The following is a 25,852-nucleotide window of genomic DNA, read 5'->3' on the forward strand; positions in this document are numbered from 1 at the left end:
GAAAAGTTGCCAGGGAGAAATAAGAATGGCTCCAATTTGGACAATGTGTCCAAATAATCAGTTACTAGGAATGGACTCTAGGAGAATTAAACCTCAAACAACCATGGCTTGAAAATCACTTGACTGAAGGAGAGTCAAAAGAATGGGTGGGCTCAGGGTACCAGAGGGGACCAATGTTAATACACCTCCAGAAGAGGTATCTTAGGTTGTGTCACCAAAGTGTTCACATATTTTTTTTTTCATTTTCTATCTCAAAAACCTTGTTATTTTTACTCTGTTCCCCATATCTTTGGTTTATGCTACATGGGTTCCATGGTTGATCTCAGTCAGCTTTTTTTTAAATTTATTTATTTTATTTATTTTTGGCTGTGATGATGTTTACACCCCCAGGAATTTTAAACCCATAATAAAAAATACTGAAAGATCAAAAGGTTTTCAGGACTGAAGGGAATAACCCCCAATGGTATAACTCCAGAGCATCATTTCTCCAAGTAGGTGGTACATATGGGAGTAGGGAAGCATGATAAAAATGCCTATATCCCTTCCATGTGGTTTTGAGAGTATTCCTGTCTGGCTGGGGCAGAAAAAAAGGTCTAATTAGTGGACGTTGAAGTGGGTTAACGTTTGCATTACTGAAGAAGGGAGAGTTGCTTGACAGAGATTCCAGGACACAGGTAATTAGACAAGAGGAGAGGATCTGATGAAAGACCACTGGGGAGATCTGAAAAACCAGGGTAAAACATAAAAGGAAGCTATTTTTAGGGACAGAGATGCTAGATCAGATTGCAGGACAGGCAGATCTAGGCATCTGGGAATGGTCATTAGAAATGGCTTGAAAGTCAGTAACTCTGAGCAAAAGAATACTTGGGCAAAGCTGTGGTATTTAAATGACTGTCAAGAGATGTGCAATTTCTTTTTTCTTTCTTTAGAGATGTGCAATTTTAAACAAATTCTGGAGAGTCTGATGCCTCTGAGCTATTTGCAAAGCCCAAGAAAAGGATCTGTCCCTTTTGGACAAAGGTTGCTCCTCTAATGTGGTGTAAAGTCATTAGATCATGAACATCATATTACACTGAACTTTTAAAATATTTTAGCTGAAAGTCTGGAGGAGGGAAGAAGCACAGAGTGGGCTCTGGGGACTGGTTTTCGTCTGTTTCTTGGTCTGGTAAGTAGTCATAAGGGAGCTCACCTTGGATTATTTGTGAAACTATACATTGGTGTTATTTGAACTTTTCTATATATTTCACAATAAAACAGTGGAAAAAGTTATCCAAGTGCTAACAGAGAAATATTCTGAGTCATTGAGAAAGGATGTGAATCAAGGAGGAGAGAGCATCCTCTAGGGGGATGTTATGATATGGCCATTAGAAAGAGTGTTTAAGAAAAGTTTTGATATGGGAAAATGTTAATGATATGGTGTTAAGTGAATAAGTAGGCTACAACATGTGTATGTACACAAATATTTATAAAAACTATGAAATAGGTTTTTAGGTATAGGAAAAAGATTGAAAAGAAAGTGCTATCACCAGCCAGCTACCCAAATGAAGGGATGTTTATTTGGTAGCACCCTGGCTGCTTCCCATACAATAAATACAGGGTAACAGTTAAGATCACGTTTAAGGCTTTGATGGTCCAATCCCAGCACCGCCACTTACTAGTTGGGTCCCTTGGACAAACTGCTTAACCTCTCTGGGGACATAACGGTGCCTCTGGGGACATAACAGTGCCTCTGGGGACATAGGTCCTGGGCAAAACCTGCCAGTATGGTTTAGGGAGGTCTGATTTATTAGGCCCATTCCAGCCCAAGATCAAGGAGATTTTCATAGTCTGAACTGTTTCCTTAGTGTGGATGGAGCTGGTGATGATTGTTAAGGGTTCAGAACACCCTTGGGCCCATGACTTGCTACTGTCTGTTTTGTTGTGTAATGATGTTCCTTGATCCTATGGGGGAAGTTGGGAAGGGTGAATTGGAGCTATGCCACACCCCGGGACATTTAAGATGTACCTTACTGCAGCCTGCCCCTGTCCCACAAGCATCAGGGCTGGCTGGCGGAGACCAAGTTCCATCGACTTTGATCCCATTTAGGGAGACAGGCTTTGGAAATAATAAAAATCAAAATATTTCTCTGGCCAGATCACCAGTATAGAATTATTTTGGACCTATCAAATCTTTAAAGCCAACGTTTTCTCTCTGACCCTTGATAATCAACACTATCCTTGGTTGTCCTTTGGAAAAGAAGAACATTTATGATGAGCTTTAGTCAAGGAGAATTCCTCAGGTGAGCATGGGCCAACATCCCTTTCATGTTTCCTCATTCCATTCTAGGTTAGAGGAACACAACCAGAGCTTTTAAGCATCCTCTAAGATACCTCCCTTGAGGTCTTGGAGATTTATTGAGAACAGAGCAGCAGCCAGGGACTCAGTTTCTAGTTCTCTAGCCAACCAGCTACAGAATTAAGGACAAGATGCTCCACACCTCAAGGCCTGGATTTCCACTTTAAAATCGGGTTTGTCCTAGTCCATGGTTTCTGGGTACAAGAAATCAAAGTTGACTCAAGACAACCCAGGTGAAATATGTCTGTGCAGATACTGAGTGGGAAGAGAGAGAGATGACTCAAAAGCCAAGCACAAGAAGCGAGGTACAGCAGGCAGGGCGTTTTTTTTTTAATAGAAAACTTTTATTATAGAAAACACATGTATATTATTTTAAAATTTAGCTCAGGGTGTATCAAAGTATTACTTGCTTTATTCTTGCCTTTTCTTATTAAATCCAGTATGTGGTGAATGGGCTATTTCCTTTTTATTCTTAGGTTTTATAATAATATGTAAAGTTATTATTCCATTTTTCCTTTCTGCTCCATATACTACATAGGTCTGGAAACAATAATTTCTTTTTAACTTTTAACCGATTTCATTTCTTTTCATGGTAAGGAGCGGTAATTAGGTCCCCTGATTTAAATTGTTCTAATTTATACTTAAATTGTAACCCTTATACAAACAAACTCTTATTCATCAGGCAGGGCTTTGTGGGAACACTTGCTGTCTGCCTCTCTTGGGGGCAGTGTGGGTGTGTCTCTTGGATGGGTTCTGCTTCTCACTGCATTCCCCCATTCTCCTTTCCACTTTGAGTGCCCAACAAATGACTATGACCCCTTCTGTCTCAAAGTCCACTCCAAGAGATGACATTGGATTGATCATCTCACATCTGTCAGGGCAAGGATAAGTTACAAACTCTTAGCTGGTCTTTCAGTTGGCTCTTTGAGTAAAATATCCATCCCTGGCCCAGGACCATGGTTGGGAGTGGGTGAGTGCAGATCTCTCCTCGATGAGGCTTGGTCGGGCAAGCGATGAATTCCATCATTTGCAGAAATAATAAAAGCCTCATCTGACAAGGATCATATGTCATAATTGTGAAACTGCCTTAGGAAGAATCAAGGGTAAGTTAAAGTTATTCTAATTATTATTCAGAATTATTAGAACAAAGAATGAGAGTCAGGAGGCTATTTGAAGAAGTTCCCAATGGCCGAATCTGATATAGTTTGAGCAAAAAAGTAATGACGATGATGGATTAGTGCCCTCAGTAAAATATCTATAAGTCCTGATGATATAAATAGTTGAATGAACTTTAATATGTAGGAAAAGGGGAGGCTCCTCCTTAGAGCAGAATTCCAGTTAAATAAAAATTCAAGGAAGGATTAAAATAGAAAACCACCAACTGGCAAATAACACAGTAATAATTATTGCAAGTGAGGATCATTGATGGATACCAAAATTCATGGGCAAATGTATGATAGAAACAGGGTGTTACATAGTCTCAAAGCTCTCCCAAGATACTTATTAATTGCAAAGGGGAAAATAGTAACTTTACAGTGGAGAAATACGGCAGACACATCCTTAACTAACTGTTCAAAGTTAACATCCCTAGTAATGCAACATATCAGCATCATATGCCTTTTGATATGCTGCAAGGAGAAGGACACACATCACTTCCATGGTGTTCTGTTAAAAATGCATAACCTGAATTTAACCATAAAGAAACATCTTATAAACCCCAATTGAGAGACATTCTATAAATTACTGGACAGTGCTCTTCAAAAGTGTCAAGGTCATAAAAGACAAAACCAAAAAACAAAAACAAAACTGAGAAACTCTCCAAGACAGGAGAAAATTAAGGAGACATGAAAACTAAATACAGGGTCCTGGATTTGATCCTGGGCCAGAAAAAGATCATTAGTGAGACAATCGGAGACATCTGAATAAGGTAAGGAGATTACTAGTAGTAGTATGTCAGTACTAGTTTCCTGGTTTTGATAATTGTCTCGTGGTTAGAGATGTTGTTAACATTTGGGGAAGCTGTAGAAAGGTTATACAGGAATTCTTGTATTACTTATACAGTTTTATCTTTAAGCCTGAAATTATTTCAGAATTCAAAATTAACAAGCCTAAGAAATAAAATAAGAGAGCTCATTAGTACTGATGTGGAATAATCTCCAAAATATATTATTGAGTGAAAAAGAAGTTACTTTTTGTGTAAAAAGGACTCTGTCACTCATTCTCACATTCCCTCTCACACACACATACAAACACTCTTGAATCTACGTAGAATATGTCTTGAGGAAAATGCAAACAATTGGTGATAGTGGTTGCCACTGGGTTGGGGAACTGGGAACCTGACAGAGTTGGGAGAAATACTTTTGAGGATATAATTGTTTTCTATGTTGTTTGAGGTTTAAAAAAAAGATCATGTCTTGCATGTCTTATCTTTAAAATATCATTAAACTACCAAAATCTGTTTGTCTTGAGAAACCTGGATTCATTTCACCAAACCTTACTAGGGCCAGATATCCCCTTTTCAAGATCTTCAGTCCTGTGACTTGCCTGGTGGTGCCGTGGTTAAGAATCCGCCTGCCAATGCAGGGGACATGGGTTTGAGCCCTGGTCCGGGAAGAACCCACATGCCGCGGAGCAACTAAGCCCGTGCACCACAACTACTGAGCCTGCGCTCTAGAGCCCGTGAGCCACAACTACTGAAGCCCGCGCGCCTAGAGCCCATGCTCTGCAACGAAGAGTGGCCCTCTCTCGCCGCAACTAGAGAAAGCCCACGCACAGCGATGAAGACCCAATGCAGGCAAAAATACATAAATTTATTAAAAAAGAAAAAAAAGATCTTCAGTCCTCTACAAAACTTCCCTATCTCTCTAAGATAAGAACATAAGCCGATGTGATTATATTTCTTCCCAAACATATATTCCCATGGAAACTGAAGGGCAACAGTCCAAGAAAGAGAAGCAAAGAAAGAAGCAAAGGATATTCATTTATTTATGATTATTTGAAAATGTTCAGGTCACTTTCCGATTTCCACTTATGTTCCATGAATGCTTTGAAAAACACCAAATGTATAACAATTCTGCCATTAAAGAGCATGAGTTTTATTACTAAAACCAGGTAAGAAGCCCCCTTTAGTGTTAGGCAAGGTCTGGATAACTAGGACCAACATATAAAATGTACAAGTCTGTCTCCTTGTGCATTTGAATCTAGCTGGTGCAAGTGAAGCCTTTTTTGAGAGAAGTTTGATCACAGGTATTAAAATCTTTAAAATGTGCAGAAATGAGACTTCCAGCTATGACAATATGAAGAGGTAGGCAAATATTCTCTCACCAAACACAAGGAAGAAATCGAAGAAATGATCAAAATCAAACCATTTCAAGGCTCTGTAGATCAATGAAATGCAAATAACAAATTGAGAGATGTTTATTTCTAGCGAATTTGCTGGAACTTTGTGTAAGAACAATAGGAGTCTGCAGCCTTCTTGGCCAGGACAGCTTCCATCCCACCACCCAGCTTGGTAGGTGCAGCTGATTTACTAGAGCAGGACAAAAATTGAAAACCAGCTTGGCTGCAAGTAAGTAGGGGCAAACTTGATTTGGAATGGAGAGTGAAAAGTCCATGCTCAATAGCATTGTCAGGACAGCAGCAAGCCCAGTAGAAAAGGAACATAGAAAGCCTGCAGCTTGGCTTGCCTGGGGCTGTGGTCCCAGGTGGGATGGGTGGTGGATCAGTTCGATAGGAAGGCTCTGGAAGCGATAGGGTGATAGAAGGCCTAAGTAAGCTCTCCACATGTCTCCAGCTGACTGGAAAACTATACACACGTTCAGGGAGACATGAGAGGGCCCAGGGAAAAGTGAAAGTCACAGCAGACTTGGGAATGCCCTCCTCACCCCACACACAGACCCATCAGGGAAGGGTGAGAATGTTATGGGCTCGAGGTGTTTAAATACAACCTCTGCCCGAATCAATGGCTAACTACTAAGCTATGTTGACACATGGGTTCCCTTAGGAAGTCAGGCTAAAAATAAGCATAAAAATACTGAGCAGAGACATCAGCTGCTATACACTGTGGGGAAGACAGATTCTGCAGATTAAGTTCAGGCAAGTTACTAAAACCAAACCAAAACAGAACAAAACAAAGAAACAAACTAAAAGAAGCCCTCAGGAAAGTAAATCAGAATCTCTAGGTGCTATATAATATATTATATTGAATTCTCTTCAGCTTTTGACAAAAAACTACGAGACATACAAAGAAACAGGAAAGTGTGGTCCGCACAAAGGAAGACGCTCTATTGAAACAGACTCTGAATGAGCCCAGATGTTGATTTTAGCAGAAAAAGATTTCAAAGCAACTGAGTTTTGTTTTGTTTTGTTTTTTTTTGTTTTTGAGGAAAGAAATGGAAATTTTTATTTGAGCCATCCTGAAGATTATAACCTGGGAGACAGTCTTTCAGAAAACACTGAAGACTGTTTCCTTAAAGCAACTATTTTAAATATGCCCAAATAATTAAAGGAAACCTTTTAAAAAACTAAAGGAAAATATGACAAAAATTCAATAAATCGAGAACCTCAAAAGAAAATATCAACTAGACTAAAACAAAACAAATGGAAACTCTAGAGCTGAAAACAACCAAAATGAAAAATTTCATCAACTGGATAGGCCCAACAGTGGATTTGAGAGGGCAGAAGGAAGAATCAGTGAGCCTGAAGATAGACAGTTCAGTAGAAATTATCCAATCTGATGAACAAAGGGGGAAAAATATAAAAGAATGAAGAAAAATGAATGGAGCCTCTAAGACCTGTGGAACAACATCAAGCAAACCAACTTACATGTAATGAGAGTCCTAGAAGGAGGGGAGAGAGAGACATAACAAACTGAAGAAATAATAGCCAAAAATGTTTCAAGTTTCATGAAAAGCTCAACAAACCCCAAATAACACAAACACAAAGAATCCATACCTAGATACATCATAGTAGAATTGCTAAAAGCCAAAACAAAGAGAAAAGGTTGAAAGCAGCAAGAGAAAAATCACTCATTGTGTACAGAGGATCCACAGCACAATTAATGACTCATCATCAGAAACGAGTCCAAAAGGCAGTGAAGTGGCGTAGAGAACTAAAGAAAAAGTCAACAATTATAGAGTCAGCAAAACCATCCTTTAGAAATGAAGACGAAAGACGTTTCCAAATAGACAAAATCTGAGAGAATTTGTTGCTAGCAGATCTACCTTTTAAGAAATACTAAAGGAAATCCTTCAGGTGGACAGGAAATGACACAGATGGTAACTTGAATTCACAAGAAGAAATGAAGTACATCCAAAATGCTAAATATATGGGCAAATTAAAAAGAGTACATAGGGGCTTCCCTGGTGGCACAGTGGTTGAGAGTCCTCCTGCTGATGCGGGGGACACGGGTTCGTGCCCCGATCCGGGAAGATCCCACGTGCCGCGGAGCGGCTGGGTCCGTGAGCCACGGCCGCTGAGCTGGCGCATCCGGAGCCTGTGCTCCGCAACGGGAGAGGACAGTGAGAGGCCCTCGTACCGCAAAAAAAAAAAAAAAAAAAAAAGAGTACATAAATATAAAGATTTCTCAGTTCTCTTAATTTCTTATAAAATATGACTGCGGAATAGAAACCATTGATTTGACACTTTGAACATGTGAACTTCATGGGACATAAATTATACCTCAAAACTGTTCAAGGAATACAAAAATACATACAAATTCTAACACTGTATTGTTGGATTCCTAACATACATATGTGGCAAAAGCACAAAGAGGGGGAGGAAACGGAGCTTTATTGGAACAAAGTTTCTACGTTTTACCAGAATCAAGTCAGTATTAATCTGGAGTAGACTGTGACACATTAAGCTGTGTATTGTGGTCCTTGGCACTACTGATACTTTGTGTCGGGAACTGCTGTGGTGGGCTGCCCTTTGCCTTGTAGGGTGTTCAGCAGCATCCCTGCCTCCTCCTAGTAGCACACCCCTACTCCCAGCTAGGACCAATAAAAAGGTCTCTAAATATACCCTATCCAGATGGCTGGAGGCGGGGCATCGCCCCTAGTTGAGAACCACTGTCCTACAGCAACCACTGAGAAAATAATCCAAAGAAACAGAGTTTAAAATCAATAGAAAAAAATCAGAAGAATTAGAATAATACAATAACAATGTTTGTTTAACACAAAAGTCAGTAAATGAGCAAGGTATAATAGATACAGAAAACAAATAGTAAAGTGTATGATTTTCAATCCAATCTTATTAATAATTACATTAAATACTCCAATCAAAAGACAGAAACTGGGGCTTCCCTGGTGGCGCAGTGGTTGACAGTCCGCCTGACGATGCAGGGGACACGGGTTCGTGCCCCGGTCCGGGAAGATCCCACATGCCACGGAGCGGCTGGGCCCATGAGCCATGGCCGCTGAGCCTGCGCGTCCGGAGCCTGTGCTCCGCAACGGGAGAGGCCACAACAGTGAGAGGCCCGCATACCGACAAAAAAAAAAAAAAAAAAAAAGACAGAAATTGTCAGATTGGATAAAAAAGCAAGCTCCAACTATATGCTGCATATAAGAGACACACTTCAGATTCAAAGACACAATTAATTGAAAGTTAAAGGATGGAAAAAGATACACTATGCAAACAGTATCCAAAAGAGAGCTGGAGTGGCTATTTTAATATCAGACAAAATGGACTTTAAGACTAGAAATAATACTAGAAACAAACAGGGACATGTCATAATAATAAAACGGTCATGACATCAAGAAGATATAACGCTTATAATTGTATGTGCACCTAATAATAGAGATTCAAAACACCTGAAGAAAGCTGACAGAATTGAAATGAGAAATAGAACAACCAGACAGGACCTCAGGAAGGATATACAGCACCTTCCAGTTAGATCTAACTGACAATTATAGAACACTCCACCCAGTGACAGCAGAATATACATTCTTTTCAAGCACACTTAGAACATTCTCCAGGATAAAAATAACAGGATGAAAAAGCAAGTCTCAATAAATAGGAAAGGACTGAAATCATATGAAGTATGTTTTCTGACCACAATGAAATTAAATCAGAAATAAAAGACAGTAGGAAATTTAGGAATTCCACAAATATTTGGAAATTAACACACTTGTAAATAACTCATGGGTCAAAGCAGAAATGGCAAAGGAAAGGTTTTCTAAAGGGTCGCTGTATCTGTAACAGGCCCCCTGGCTAATAAGCAGTTAAACCAGAATTTCCACAGAGGTCTGACCCAGCCCAGAAACCAGAGCCTTGAGTGCTTACTTCCCTACGGTGGATCAGGTCTTAATAAGTGAGTGAAAATCCTGAAACAAGATTCTGTTTCTCCTCCTGTTCCCAATAAGACTGGCTTATTAACGACACCCAAAAACGCATGCAAGGGGCTCAGGAACCTCTGCTTTCCATAGAAATTCAGGTTTCCCCATCACCACCCCCTCCCCCGAAGGAGAAAGCTGGAGATGACAGAAAAGAATGCAATGTCATATTTAATGGAATGTTCCAATTCACTAGTAATAATATTATCCCATTAGAGTCTATCAGTCAAAATGTCTCATATCAGAGAATGAATTATTATTTAACTAGGTGTTAAAACCGTACTTCAAAAGGATCCATTCATATAATACATCACAATATCCTCAAGTTGAGAATGTGGGTCATCTTGGCACTTCCTGTGTCCTGCTTTCACTGCAGGCAATTCTCAAAACCAGGGCACTGAGTGTCAGCATTGAACGTCCCCAGTCAGACAGGGAGGCCCAGGCTCACATTAGGCACATTTACAGAATCAGGCCCAGCAAGGGGATATAGGTTTCAGGAGGCAGCTTCATGTCTGCTGGGAAGCACGGGCTTTGGAGTTAGACACGCTGGGTTTGAGTCCTGACTTTTCTGCACTGTGCCCCTGAGCAGCAAATCACTTAACCTCTCTGAGCCCATTTCCTGTCATCTGCAAAATAGGAATGATGAGCGCTACCTTATAGGTTGCAGTGAGGAGCATGACAGGATGTGCGTTGGTGTGTATGTATGTATGCATGTGTGTGTGTGTGTGTACATGTATATATAGTATCCTGAGCTCTTTACCTTCCCCCACTCATCCCAACCTCTGTTAATCTCTGCAATTCCAATTGCTCAGCCCCAACATCTTGAAGCCTTTTTTTAAAAAATGAAGTATAGTCAGCTTACAATACTATATTAGTTTCAGGTGGTACAACATAGTGATTCAATATTTTTATGGATTACACACCATACCAAGTTATTATAAAATACTGACTATATACCCGGTGCTGTATATTACATCCCTGTGACTTATTTATCTTATAACCGGTAGTCTGAACCTCTTAATCCCCTTCACCTGTTTCACTCTTCTCCCCCAGCCCCTCCCCTCCGGCAATCACCCGTTTGTTCTCTGTATCTCTGAGCCTGTTTCTGTTTGTTCGTTTTGGGGTTTTTTTGTTTTGTTTTGTTTTGTTGTTTTTAATTCCACTCCTGGGTATTTATCCGAAGAAAATGAAAACACTATTTTGAAAAGATACATACACCCCAATGTTTGTTGCAGCATTATTTACAATAGCCAAGATATGGAAGCAACCTTAGTGCCCATCAGTAGATGAATGGATAAAGATGTGGTGTGTATGTTCAATAGAATATCACTCAGCCATAAAAAAGAATGAAATTTTGCCATTTGTGACAACATGCACGGACCTAGAGAGTGTTATGCTTAGGAAAAGCGTTTTTCTTTCACTCCGCACGTATAATCCATCAACAAATGCTGCTGGCTCTATCCTTTAAATACATCCAAAATCCAACCACATCTCACACTGCTGGCACCCACCCGGCTCAAGCCACAGTCTAAGTCCCCAACATTTTTTACCTCCTGACTGGTGTCACTGCTTCTGCCTTTTCTCCCTCGCAGACCAGCAACCAGAGAGATACTATTAAAATGTGAGATACTTTCTGTTCCTGCTCAAAGCCCTCTGAAGAAAAGGGTTTGGCAATTCTTGAGCCTGTGGCCGGGGTGCACCTTGAGGCAAGGGTGATTCCTTGACCCAGAAAGGATGGGAGAGACGGAAAGTTCAGGGAGGAGCTGGATTTGGGAACTGAGTTTCCACAAGCCTATGCCACCAGCTACTTTTAGGGCCCTCGGGGCTGCGCTTACCTCCAGCAGGTCTCCAGAAGCAGGATGTAGAACCAGAGCACAGGCTCGAAGGCCAAGAGCGAGAGCAGGGCTCACCTTTCTTCCTAAGCTTCTGCTCCCCGAGCTCCAGTACTCTCGCCAGCAGCGCCCTTGTCCCCCGCGCCCCCCTCCGCCACGATAAAGAAAAGAAAGCAAAACTGGCTCCACCAGTTTCCTCTGAACCAACAGGCCAATTTAATCAAAGCCCACAGCATACAGCTGTGCTGAAAAGAACTGGCTCCACCTGTACCATGAGCTGCTGATGCTTATTTTAAAAAACAGCTTTACTGAGGTGTATTTGATATACGTAAAAATTGTGCATATGTAATATATACAACTTGATGAGTTTGAACACATACATACACCTGCAAAACCATCACCAAAATTAAGGGAATAGACACAGCCATCGCCTCTGAAAGTTTCCTTATGTCCCTTTGGTTTGGTTTGGTTTTTGTGGGATTAAATGAGATTACCCTCTTAAGAAATTTTTAAGTGCATAATACAGGTTCTGTGCCATACAGCACGTCTCCAGAACTAATGCATCTTGCATAAGTGAAACTATACCGATTGAAAAACTCCCCATTTCCCCTCCCCCCAGCCCCTGGTAACCACTGTTCTAGTCTCCGTTTCTAGGAGCTTGACTATTTTAGGTCCCTTACGTAAGTGGAATCATTCAGTATCCGTCCTTCTGTGACTGGCTCATTTCACTTAGCATAATATCCACAGGTTCATCGGTGGAATCTTAAAGAGATTTCTGCCCTCCTGTGTTCATTGCAGCACGGTTCACAATAGCCAAGGTATGGAGACATGTCCTAAATGTCCATTGACAGATGAATAAAGAAGATGTGGTGTTTACATACAGTGGAATATTATTCAGCCTTAAAAAGAAGGAAACACCATGAGCTCCTGAGAGGAGCTTCCTGTGGAGCAGGAAGGACATGCAGGTTGAGAAATAGTAGACAGAGGTCTAGAACATAAGGCCAGTGGGGACTGGGTTACTTTGGAGTTGAGGGAGAGATGGTGTAAAGTAATTCGAGGAAGGAGAGTATTAAGGGCCCAGAGAAGAAATCACAGGAGTTTAGAAGTTCTTTCTAATTGCTCTTAAGGAACTGATGAACCTTGTGACCAGGTTTTCCTCATGTTTCATTTATTGCAGCATAACAAATCACCCCCAAACTCAAATTTAAACAATGAGAATTTACCATTTCCTACAAGTCTACAGGTGATTTCCGTGGTTCCTTGGTCTTGACCACGTTCATTTACACAGCTGCTATCAGCTGTGGGATCCACTGATCATTGCTGGGCTATCTACCTCCCATGTTTGGGCAGGTCTGCAGGCTGGTCTAGGGTGGCCCAGAATGAGACACCTGGGCTGCCACCCACGTGCTCTGTTATCCTCTGGTAGGTGGTGGTAGAGGCCCCAGAGAGACAGAACATAAGTACGCAAAGCCTCTGGAGGCCTAGGCTTGGAATGGACGTACCTGCCATTTCTGCCACACTCCTTTGGCCAGAGCAAGTGGTAAGGTCAAACCCAGAGTCAAGATGGGAGGATATTATCAAATGTGTGGATCCAGGGAGGGGAGAAAAATTGGGACCATAATCAATCTACTGTACCATCCCAGCCCCAATTTCAAATCTGCCACCCCACCGTCAGAGAGGCCCAGTGAATGACAGGATCATTAAGACTTTGGGATCTGCCAGACTTGGATTCAAACCTACTTCCTTGTCTGAGTGTGTTTGGGCAAGTTACTTAACCACTCTGGCCTTGGGCTCCTCATCTGCAAAAGGACAATAATAATCCCTCTCTCTCAGGGCTGCGAGGATGAAATGACATGCACTGTGAAGAGGCTCAAGGATTGATTATAACATGTGGGGCTTGGAGTCGTGGGGGAACCGCAGGGAAACCCTAGGTGCCCCTCTTTCCTCCAGTCTTTAAGTGGGACATGGAGGATGGGAAGGAGATAAGGAGGAAAGGATGAGAAGGATTAAGGGTGGGTGGAGAGGGTTGGTGTGGTGAGAGCCCCCGTGCAGGGCCTCAGGAGGAACTTGAAGAAAGCAGAGCGCCCTTCTGTGCAGTCACAATGGCCCTGCTGTCCGAGCATCTGCAGGCATTCATCAACCCTGGAAGCAAACACAGCTGACTCTCTCCAGGGAACAGGGAAGAAAGAACAAGTCATGAATTCATCAAGGCAGCTCAACTACTCCGGGAAAGGGGTCTTTTTTTTTTTTTGGCCACACGGCAGGCAGGATCTTAGTTGGCCAACCACGGATCAAAACCGTGTGCCCTGCAGTGGAAGCACAGTCTTAACCACTGGACCACCAGGGAAGTCCTGGAAAGGGGTCTTGTGTCACCCTCACCTGACATGATGGGGCTGTGGCCTCTCCCCTGACTGGCTTCTGCACACATCTGTTTGTGTGTTTGCATGTGAGAAACAGGCAGAGACAAATGCTCCCTGAGAAGAAAAGAACTTCATTTAACAATAAGGCTACAGAAGCCAAGAGACCATCTGGCTTATCCTCCTAGTTTCACAGATGAGCAAACTGAGGCAGTGAGGCCAAGTGGCTCTTGCCAGTGGACACAGCCAGCTACTGAGCCTGGACCAGAGCACAGGGGTCCTGCCTGCCTTGCAAGTTCAGGTTTCCAAAACCACCCTTGGGTTGGACAGATTCACTAAAAGGAATCACAGAACTCACTGAAAGCTGTTATACTCACAGTTACGGTTTATTTCAGGGAAAGGATACAGATCAAAATTAGCCAGAAGAAGAGATACAAAGGGTAGCGTATGGGAGGTTCCCAAATGCAAAGCTTCGATTGTCCTCAGAACGTATGACCCTCCAGATGTTGATATTGACGTATGGCAATACGCATGGAGTGTGGCCAACCTGGGAAGTTCACCCGAGCTTCAGTGTCTAGAGGTTTTACTGGGGCTTCATTCCATAAGCATGAGTGATTGATTTATTGTCCATAGGATTGAACTTAGACTCCAGCCCCGCTCCACCCCCTGGAGGTGAGGCTGATATCACCTGGCCTGAGCAGACCAAGATTCACCTCATTAGCATAAACTATCAGGTGTGAGCAAAGGGGCCCAACATGAATAACAAAGACATGCCCATCACTTGGAAAATTCCAGGGGTTTAAAGGTTATCTCCCAGGAACCAGGGACAAAGGTCAGACCAATCTGGGCAGGGCCAAGTTCTTTACTACATACCTTCCATCTGCTTATGCCTTATAAAGGCAGTTACAGTGAAAAATAAAGATAGCTATACTGAGCGTGTGCTAGATGTCAGACATTGTGCACGTATTTTGTCTAATTCTCACAACAACCCTGCAAAATTGGTGTTATTTAGCCCTATTTTACTGATAAGAAAATTGAAGCTCAGAAAGTCACCTGAAGTTTTAGAGCTGGAAAATAAACAGATCTGACTATGTTGACATACTCTTTGGGCCATTAGATTCATGTTGCGAACTTCATTCTTTCATTCATTCAACAAACATTTATTCAAGCCTACTACGTGCCAGTAACGGTTTTAGGTGATGAAGATATAGCAAAGAACAGACAAAAAAACCACTTGCACAGAGTTGATACTCAAATGGGAGAGACAGACAACAGGCACTAAATATGCAAAATAAATAATATTTTGAATAAGGCATTGCGTGTACTTTGTATGGACCTTGATCTGGATGCTGGTTAAGTACGTGAATTCAATTTGCGAGCAGCCACCAAGCAGCACTCTGATGATTTGCGCCCTTTTCAGTGTCTACAGTATAGTTGATAAAACATCTTTAAAAAGTCATGCAGGGGTGTCTTGGTTCCCTCCTCTTAACTATCGGTGATGACACCCAGCCACCCCTACCCGCATCTCACGCTGAATAAGAGGGGAACAGAACACAGTGTATTGTTGGTTTAAAAAGAGTAGATGTCGTGCTTTCTCAACTCACAACAGCAACCTCTACATTTAAAGCTGCTGAAACTGACACAGTGAGTTCTCTGGCTTGTGGAAGGGAGGAATCTACTAAGAACTGGGTGAAACTGTAAATAAAACCTAAGAACTATCTTCCCTTAATAGATGTTAATAATGTACCTTATTCTGTCTTATGCAACAGAACATTTTCACACAGTATCATGATGCCAGTTAAGTTGTGGCATCATTTTGAGAGCAATCAATTTGAGTTTAAAGAAAAAGGAATTGAATATTTTAAGTGTAAACATTACGAGCTCTTAAAAAGCCAAAATTACAGCTTTTTAAACTAGAAATAAAAAGGCACTGAAGCATCCTACAGGTTTTAATTTCTAACAAGATATTGATAGGCATAACCCATATAAACAAAAGCCCTTTGGGGTCCTCAATTTTCTTTTTTTTTTCTGGCTGCTCCGCTCGCAGCATGTGGAACTTCCCTGACCAGGGATCGAACCTGTGCCCCATGCAGTGGAAGTGTAGAGTCTTAACCACTTGACCATCAGGGAAGTCCCTAATTTTTTTTTATGAGTAATGGGTCTCACTTGAGATCAAAAAGTGAGAAAATCACTGTGGTTATCCCCAACTTTGTTGATAGGTCTGTTTCTTCCTATGACCTCATAAGGAGCTATTGTTTTAAAATTCCAAGAACCAAATAAGTTCCCAGTTAGGACTAGTTTATTAGTCCTTCTGGCTCAGTAAGCTGCTTTTCAGTGACCTGAGGGACTCTGACGAAAGTTAGCTTGTTTTCTCCTTGGCATTTTGGTCTATTTTAGTTGTTGGGGCTTATTTTTTCCCCCTATATTATTTTTTCCTCACTTCTTTTCTTTATTCTTTAATTTTACTTTTTTTTTGCGGTACGCGGGCCTCTCACTGCTGTGGCCTCTCCCGTTGCGGAGCACAGGCTCCGGACGCGCAGGCTCAGCGGCCATGGCTCACAGGGCCAGCCGCTCCGCGGCATGTGAGATCTTCCCGGACCGGGGCATGAACCCGCGACCCCTGCATCAGCAGGCAGACTCTCAACCACTGCGCCACCAGGGAAGCCCTAATTTTACTTTTATTATTTTTCTTTCCCTCAATTTTTTCTTTTTAAATTTAGCTTGTTAGTATTTGCTTTTGTTTCTTTTTAGTTTTGTTTGGCATTGTGTTTTGATTCAGTCATAAAGACCAGTTCATGGGGTGAACTTTGAACTGGTTTTCTTTTGATTTGGACCAAGTTTCTCACCAGTTCTTCCCAGATGTAAGCCGACGTTAGGACGCCTCGACTCCAGGCGCAGCAGTGAGTCCAGCTGCTGCGGGGCCTCTGAGCCGTCTCTGTTGAGGAGAGACCCAGATTCACATGGCCGCCACCAGACCCTCGAGACCGTCGGCAAGGGAGACTGGGCTACGGTGAAGTTGGCCGGCACATCCTGGCTGGGAAAGCGAGAGCCGTGAAGATCATTGATGAGACTCAGCGGAACTCCTCCAGCCTCCGGAGACTGTCCCGCAAAGCAGGAATCATGAAGGTTTGAATCATCTCAACATGGTGAAGTATTTGAAGCGATGGAGGCTGAGGAAACTCTCAGCCTTTGTGGAGAGGAGGACGCTAGTGGAGGAGACGTGTTTGAGTACCTCGTGGCTCATGGCAGTAGGAAAGCAAAGCAGCTGAGAGCAGAGTCCACCAGGAGGGTATTGTCCACAGAGATTTAAAGGCAGAAAACCTGCTCTTGGGTGTGAACATCACAATTTGGCTTCAGCAACAAATGCACCTTTTACAACAAGCTGGACACCTTCTGGGGTGGTCTCCCTCAGGCTGCCCGGAACTCTTCCAGGGAAGAAGCACAGGAAATCATTCTGTCGACACTGGCCGATGGATTCCTGCCTCTTGATGGACAGAACTTCAAGGACTGCCAGAGGGGTACTAGGACAGAATATATTATGTTCTCTTCTGCATATTTATGGAATGAAAATCTGTTTAAGAAATCTCTGATTCTCAGTAAGAAGTAAGAGCAAATCATGAAGGATCCGTGGATTACTGTGGGTCATGGATATGAGGAACTAAAGCTCTACATGGAGCCGCTCTCTGACTACCAGAAACCCCCAGCAGACTGAATTCATGGCGTCCATGGTTACACGTGGAGACAGAGATCCAGGACTCACTGACAGGCCGGAAAGACAAGGTAATGTTCCAATATCTGCTCCTGGGTTATAAGAGATCTGAGCCAGAGGGCTACCGGGTCACCCTGAAGCCTCAGCCTTCAGCGGATCTAACCGCAGCACTCCTTCCCCGCCCCCAGGAACGGCACAGGGTCCCCGCCAGCTGCAAGCAGCACACTCCCACCTCTAACTGCTGCTCTGAGAACTCTCCGCCGGGGAGGAACGCAGATGTGGCGGAGGATCAGGGCGCAGGGCGGAGGCCACAGCACAGCCAGCGAGCGGCAGGGGAAGAAGACTGCCGCTGCCGCCCACCCCCAGCGCTCTCTCCACCGGCACAAATCAGAGCAGGAATCCCCCGCGCTGGGAGAGCGCCAGCCTCGGCCAGCCTCCGTGCGGAACGGCCAAGGCAGCCTAACCGTGCGGGTCCGGGGCCCCCTTGGCTTCGGCTTCGGCCACAGTCTAACCCGGCCCCGCCTGCACCAGGAATCCAAGTGCAGCCCACGGGGGCCTCCGGACCCCGCCCTGCGGAGAGTACCTGTGCGGAACCCAAGCCCAGCACAGCCCCCACCTGTCCCCAGTCCACCCGTCTACCTGCAGGGTCAGTAGGGAGTGGAGCCCCGGCTCTGTCCAAAGGGAACTTCGCCCACAGGGGCAGCCCGACAGGTGCCAGACCCAGACATTCTGCCCTGAGGTGAGACCCCAGCCTCCGCCAGCGGCAAAAGCCATGATCGCCTCCACTGGGAGCTTCTTCAGGAAGTTCAAGTCCAAATCGACAGGAAGAAATCGAGGTTTGCCGGAGGAACCTGAATGAAGCTGAAAGCCAAGACAGAGGGATGACACTCCTCACTCACGTGGTGAGCAGCCGAGGCAGAGATAAAACGTGAGCCGCGCTCACTACACTTGAGATGGACGATGGAGACCACGAGCTCCGTGGAGCGGGAGGAGAGGATGCGGGGGCAGGAGAGAATGCGGGGGCAGGAGAGCATGCGGGGGCAGGAGAGGATGCGGGGGCAGGAGAGGATGCGGGGACAGGAGAGGATGCGGAGGCAGGAGACGATGCGGGGGCGGGCGGCGCTCCAAGCGAGCAGCTGCAGGTGCGGCCAAAGCAGGAACCGCAGCTGTGCGAGCAGCCGGGACACGTGAGCAGGGAGGGCGGCCTTCCGACCCGGGGGATAGAAACGCGGACCCCCGTCTCCACGGCTTCCAGAAGCATCGCCTCCGGAACCAACGCCCGGGGACCAGAGGAGGGCTGCCCCGAGCTGAGGCCGCGCTCACCCACCTGGTCCAACTCGCAACCAGGCAGGGCGTCTCCCTGGAACCCTGCTCCCACCACGGCCTCCTCCTCTTCTCTTCCGCCCAGTGGGGAGGCGCGATGCCCTGTAAGATAAACACAGGCGACTCCAGTGAGAACACACAGCTGTTTACTCAGAGTCGACGGAGTGGCCACCATCACTTGCGTCTGGCGGGGACCCCAGAGAGGCAGGGCGGTAGGAAGCTCCCAGGTGGAAAGGGAAGGCTCAGGGCGAGTTGATGGAAGCTGCTGGCCAGCGGCCCCCTCTCCTCCCCGCTCCACTGGGACACCGAGACTGGATCTCTGGAGCTCCCCGGGAGGGGCTCGGGCCCCTAGCAGGGCCCACTTCTACTCTGCCCGCTCCGCCCCACATTCCCCTCCAAGCAAACCACCAGCACAGCCTGCCCCGACCTCAGCCCCTGGGCTGCAGAGGTGTGTGTGTGGGGTGGGGGCTCTGGTCTCCTTCCACCGTGCGCCCTGAGCCCTCCCTCCTTCCCCAGAGCTGGCGTTTCTCCACAGGGCACTGGGCAAGGGGTGGCTGTCCTCCTTGCCAGCTCTGTGCCATCACTCCCCCACGCACTCTGGGGCTGGGAGTGTGGAGGGGCTGCAGGGACATTAGGTTCCCCCTGGGGCCCCTGGGTCGTTGGTCTCCCTGGTGACAGGGACACAGCATTCTCCGTTCTAGGAGAGCCTTTGTCTAAAAGCACCACTACGCCACCACCCACCATCTTCTTCCCCATCGCTTCCCTGGATTGCACTGATCTGGGCCACATCTAGTTCCTCTGCAGTAAGCTCCTCCCACCGGACCCTGCTGCCTCAGCTTTCTGTCTCCCAGCCATCCCTTCCTGACAATGTCACCTGTCCATGGGCTGGGGGACAGATTGGGCAGAGTGGCTCCCTGCCTGCTAACCCCGCAGCTGGTGTGGAGACGGATGGTTATGGGCGCTGGCTGGTGATGGCGCTGCATCCCCCACTTAGACCAAGGGCTCCCCTTCCCCTCCACTCCCTATTCCTGCCCTGTGGAACAGCCCGGATGCTCTGAGGGGTCCAAGAAAACATGGCTTTGCTCCCAAATGGGGTGGGGGCCAGGGGGACCCCAGCAAGTGGCCCCTCCCCTCCCAGCATCCCCTCCTGCACTTAGTTTCTCCTGGGATCAAATGCATAGTAATGAGAATTACTCATTACTAGTAGGGGAAAAACTTTAGTCCTCTATAAAGACTTTTAATCTGAGAGAAATGGGGAGACACTGGGGAGTTGTCACAGAGAACTGACATTGGCTGATGCTATGTTTTCTCAGGATCCCTGTGTTTGATAAAGCATTTAGGGGGACAAGGGCAGAAGCAGACGGATGCCAGGAAACAGTGCCACATTCCAGACGAGTGGTGATGGTAGACTGGACCGGGTCATGGATGCAAAGGTGGGAAGAGGAGTGTGTCCCCGTGGCTGGCAGCTTGCACCTGCTGAATTAGCAATCAGCTGGCCTGATTTCTGACGGCCTCCAGCAGGGCTCTCTCTGCCTCCCAGACCCAGTGTGGCTTCCCATCCTCTTCTCCTGATCTCTTCTCCAAGACCCCCTCTTCCAGCTAATTCTCAGAAGATTCAAGCGGCATAGGCCAGGGGAGTGCTATAAGATGTAAGTAGAGAGTAAAGGAGTAAAGGAGAGATGACACAGAGAAAGACAAGGTTATCAGTTCATGGGTCTCAGTTGCAAGCAATGGAAACCAACTCAGGTTGAGTCTGACAAGAAAGGAATTTATAATGTTGGGTAGATCACGAAATTGCCAATATGGACGGAGAGCCAGGTTCTATGAAACACAGGACCAATGCCCACTACTACATGGCACAACTAATCAAGTGTGGACATCCCTACCACCACCAGCAAGCAAAAGAGTCTACATCTTGCACCACCAACCCCTCTAGCACTGCACCCTGCATACCATTTGCTGCCACTGCTGCCCTAGGAACTCCATCCATGTGGAGGCTCCCAGTCCCTACCCCTTTGAGTCACTGGTTCCTACTTCCAAGTCACTGTAAGTCACTGGACCATGCCCTAGCTGCAAGGGAGTCTAGGAAAGCAAGAGTTTGGCATTTTCATCTCCCATTGAGTGAGGCAACCTCTGCATCCCACTATGGCTAATAAGGGTGGGAAAAGACCAAACATCCAAGGGATTGCAGATGCAATACACAAGTGTCCATAAGAGAAAGTATATCAGTTGGGGACCAGTGAATGAACTACGATTATAAAATTACCAGACCGATTTCACTCTGTGGCTCTAATCTGCACTACCTGAAGGAAAACCCAAGAGAAAAATTATTCTCCTGAGGGAACCACCTGAAATGAAACACTTGTTTGGATATTTGTTTAAATATTATTGTCAACAGCCTGATAACATTTTTATGAAACAATGTTTCTGACAGACAGATAAATAGATAGACAGACACACATTACACTCAAATCCGGACAATATCATTTGACACGCCCTCTGATCCAGCTGTAATTAGAGCTGAATAAACCCTTGGAACTCCCAGGTATTCAAACAAATAAATTACCTTTTCAACCAGTTAGTTTGAGATGAGTTTCTGTCACTTGCACTTAAGAGAATCTGAAATATTTGAATAAAATTGGCACTTAACATTTGTTGATGCTATTTGTTTGTACTACAGACATAAATGGACTTATATGAGAGTGCTTTTAATTCATATCAGAAGGAAATGGAAAATAAAAACAGAAATGATTGTTTTATTTATTTTTAAATAAATAAAAATTTATTTTTATTCAGATTTATTTTTATAACCCTTCATCTGTGAGAACTGATAAATTTTATTTTCTTTACAATTTTTTCTTAGTTTTTAATGTTTAGTTTTTCTTAATATTTGTAAGTGGGACAAAAGCATGTTTAACAAAAAGCTGAGGTCCTACTGTATTTTGAAAAATTTATACATTGCAGGCAAGGCAGGTTCTACTTGTTCCTGGAAAGGAACAAATATTGACCTAGATTTAAGGCCAATTTGTGAAAGAATAGATGTTAAAACTTAAGCTATTTATAAAATATGAGAGGAAAGGAACAAAGAAGATTACATTTGTGATTAAATATAGTAATAGTATAAAATTAGGGTCAATTAAACATTTGAGTCTAGTACTGATGCCCCCTTATCCTCAATACACACACACACACACACACACACACACACACAGCAGTTACTCTGCTCTAAGGGTTCTAGGACACTAGGTTAAACTTAAATAGTACATAAAATGTGTATAAGAATTTTATGAGATAGTTCCCACTAATCATCAAAAAATGAACAAGGGCATTTACCTCCCCACCCCTCCTATAACTTCTAAAATGATAGTAAAGGGAATAATTTACAAGGTCAAACCACAAGGATAAGCAGAAGTGGCAGGAAGACAATGGCAATAAAAGTTTGGAAGCAAGAATGCATGTGTACAAGTAGTAACTTTTCTGCAAACATGAGGAAGCCAAACCCTAACCAGTAGCAACAGAGTGTGAGCAAGCTCTTCCCTGCTGCGGCCCCTCAGAAGCTCTGGACCAGAGGCGTCAGGGACCCTGTGGAGGATCAGGTGGGTGAAAACTCGGGGAAGTCAATGCAAGTCTGAACACAGTGGCTGGAAGCCCATATCCACTCCACTGGTTGAAGACTGGAGGTTTACTCCCTGGAGATGCTCATTCAACAAAGCTCTGGACTCTAGGGCCCAGCCTATCCTGTAGGCAGTAAGGCTGTGCTGAAAACCTGGGAACAAGTGAGAATCTACACACCAAACAGTGAGCCTCTTGTCCACTAGGCTCCCCGAATATTGGGGGTTAATTTAGCGTGCAGCTTTCAGGCTACCTTTACTCTCTTCTGTTTATATTTATATGTTTTGAATTCTTTACAATAACATGTATCATTTATATATGTAAACAAAATTCAGGAGGTAAATTACTTCCAACTTAGACATACCAGGCGCCAAAGAATGTGTTGCTTTGCTCCAACAAAGAAATGACATCTTGAAGAGCAGCTAAGTTGGAGTGACCATCTAAGTAAGTTGATAATTCACTGTTATTCACCAAGATCCACCTGCCCTTTGCATAGACATAATCGAGCAATCCTTTAAAGAGAAAGAAATTGGGGTTAAGACTGCACAACTGATAAGTGTCTGACCAGAATTCAAACCCATTTGTCGGGCTCCAAAGTCTAAGCAGACGTTCCACACCGTAAGACCTCAGAGGCTCTGGAATCACATCAAGTTGCCACCCACAAATCTGGACTTGCAGATCCATCACTAGGAATTAGTTAGTCTCACTTTTTGGTGAAGAATACATTTTTAAAAAAATCACCCTCTCCCAAACATTAAATAAATTGCAAGGTGGGTACCAAGGTAAGATCCAAAGCTTCTCCCGCGGTAATTGAATGATCTCTGATGGAAGTTTAAATCATGACTGTCTTTCTAGATGGCCGTTTGGTAACGAATCAACATCCTTAACGGCCGCGATGGGCGCAAGCGGCGGGACTGCCGGGAGACCGAGTTGTCCGTCGCCCTCCAGTCTCACGCCTGTGTCCCCGCTTGGAGCCCCAGCTCCTGGGACTCGGGCCACCGAGTCCGCCAGAGCTCCGGGAGGCGCTGAAGCGCTAGGCGAGGCTTTGACAACGACAAGGTCACTTGCAAATTGCCTGCCAAGGGTGAAAAGAGCTTAAACTCTGTGGCCAAACTGCAGAACGTGAGGAGCTTGGAGGAAACGCGAACAGTTTCATCCCGTAGACTGTGCACCAAGGCGAAAAGCCACTGCGGGAGAGGATGTGGACCCGGCTAAGGCCCAAAATTCTGACAGTGATTCACGACATTTTATGACCCGTTCCTGGCTGTTCCTCCGCAGATAACAGCAGGTCACCTAAAGCAACCTCACACAAACAGGAACTGCGCGTCCCCTTCACGAACGAGTCCGCAGCGACGAGCGCCAGCCTTCCGGCTGTAGAGCCAAGACAAAGAAAATGATCAGGAATAAAGAGGGGCATTACATAATGATGGGTCGATTCCCCAAGAAGCGATAACAATCTTTAATGTGGATGAACCTAACAACAGAGAGTCAAAATTTGTGTGGCAAAGATGGATAGAATTGAAAGGAGAAATAAACCAGTCCTCTACATAGCTGGCGACTCCAACACCTCTCTATCAGAAATGGACAGATCCAGCAGGCAGAACATCAGCTAAGGATGTAGTTGAACTGAACTGCACCACCAGTCAATTGGATCTGTTGACGTCTATAGATTACTTCATCCAGCATTGCAGAGTATACATTTTTCTCAACCTCACATGGAACACTCACCAAGATAGACTACATTCTGGGGTGTAAAACGCACTTTAACAAATTCAAAACAGAAATAATACAGTGTACTCTCAGACCACAATGGAATTAAATTAGAAATCAAAAACAGAAAGATAGGGCTTCCCTGGTGGCGCAGTGGTTGAGAGTTCGCCTGCCGATGCAGGGGTCGCAGGTTCATGCCCCGGTCTGGGAAGATCCCACATGCCGCGGAGCGGCTGGGCCTGTGAGCCATGGCCGCTGAGCCTGCGCGTCCGGAGCCTGGGCTCCGCAACGGGAGAAGCCACAACAGTGAGAGGCCCGTGTACCGCAAAAAAACCCCAAAAAACAGAAAGATAGCTGCAAAACCCCCAAATAACAGAAGATTAAATAACATACTTCTAAATAACACACAAATCAAAAAACAAGTCTCAAGAGAAATTTAAAAAATTTTTGGAACTGAATTAAAATACTACTTATAAAAATTTGTAGTATCCAACAAAAATGATGCTAAAGGAAAATATATATAGCATTGAATGCATGTATTAGAAAAGAAGGAAGATCTAATATCTGTAAGCCTCAACCTTAGTAAACTAGAAAACAGCAAACTAAATCCAAAATAAATAGAAGAAAAGAAAAAATAAAAAATTAGAGCAGAAATCAATGAAATTGAATATAAAAAATCAATAGAGAAAATCAAAGAAACCAAAAACTGGTTCTCTGAAAGATCAGTAAAATCGATAAGCCTCCAGCCAAGCTAACCAAGAAAGAGAAGACACAAATTGCTAATATCAGACATGAAAAAGAGGCCAGCACTACTGATCCCACAGACATTAAAACAATAATAGAGGAATATTATGAACAACTCCATGTGCACAAATTCTGTTGATCTTTTTAAAGAAACAAATTTAGGTTTTGTTGATTTTCTCTATTCTTTTTTCTATTCTTTATTTCATTTATCGTTTCTCTAATCTTTATTATTTCCTTTCTTCTGTGACATTTGGGTTTAGTTTTCTCCTCTTTTTCCAGTTATTTAATGTAAACAATTAGGTGATTGATTTGAGAAATTTCTTCTTCATTAATATATGTATTTACAGCTATAAATTTCCCTCCTAGCACTGCTTTGGCTGTATCTCATAATTTTTAGTACGTTGTATTTTTTTTTTAAACATCTTTATTGGAGTATAATTGCTTTACAATGGTGTATTAGTTTCTGCTGTATAACAAAACGAATCAGCTATACATACAGTATGTTGTATTTTTATTTTCATTTTCTTCATGCTATTCTCATTTCCCTTGTGATTTCTTCCTTGACCCATTGGTTCTTTAAGTGTATGTTGTTTAATTTCCACATATTTGTTAATTTTCTATTTTTTTCCTTCTGTTATTGATTTCTAGTTTTATTCCATTGAAATAAGAAAGGTACTTTGTATGATACCAATCTTTTAAAATGTATTAAGTTTTGGTTGTGGATTAACATATAGTCTATCCTAGAGAATATTCTATTTGTGCTTGAGAAGAATGTATTCTGCTGTTGTTCAGTGAAGTGTTCTGTATGTGTGTTTTAGGTCTACCTGGTTTATAGTGTTGTCAAAGACCTCTGTTTCCTTATTGAGCTTCTGTCTGGCTGTTCTATCCATTATTGGAAG

The 25,852-nt window shown here is 44.0% G+C and overlaps 1 protein-coding gene and 1 pseudogene across 1 annotated transcript; one reads left to right on the forward strand and one right to left on the reverse strand.

Moving 5' to 3' along the window:
• The window catches only part of LOC113623595 (serine/threonine-protein kinase MARK2-like), a 31,120-nt pseudogene extending 12,813 nt beyond the window's left edge, over nt 1-18,307 (forward strand).
• On the reverse strand, nt 17,113-24,362 carry LOC113623203 (anti-sigma-I factor RsgI2-like). The gene is made up of 3 exons (XM_027112055.1): nt 23,278-24,362; nt 22,864-23,011; nt 17,113-18,989 (listed from the first exon to the last, which is right to left on the reverse strand). Exons 2-3 carry the CDS (start codon nt 22,907-22,909, stop codon nt 18,460-18,462), a joined length of 576 nt encoding a protein of 191 aa, XP_026967856.1. The 5' UTR covers nt 22,910-23,011; nt 23,278-24,362; the 3' UTR covers nt 17,113-18,459.
• Between the last annotated feature and the right edge of the window lie 1,490 nt (nt 24,363-25,852).

This window comes from Aethalodelphis obliquidens, unplaced genomic scaffold (genome assembly GCF_003676395.1).
Source record: "Aethalodelphis obliquidens isolate GAN/ISIS:26980383/991018 unplaced genomic scaffold, ASM367639v1 scaffold11, whole genome shotgun sequence".
Lineage (NCBI taxonomy): Eukaryota > Metazoa > Chordata > Mammalia > Artiodactyla > Delphinidae > Aethalodelphis > Aethalodelphis obliquidens.

What these genes read in the sequence shown, in the direction of transcription:
- LOC113623203 (XM_027112055.1), bottom strand. Translation starts at nt 22,909, where the DNA reads ATGTCATTTCTTTGTTGGAGCAAAGCAACACATTCTTTGGCGCCTG. An exon ending in AACACATTCTTTGGCGCCTG is followed by an intron (nt 18,990 to 22,863) that starts GTATGTCTAAGT and finishes TTTATCTTACAG; the next exon opens with GGCATCGCGCCTCCCCACTG.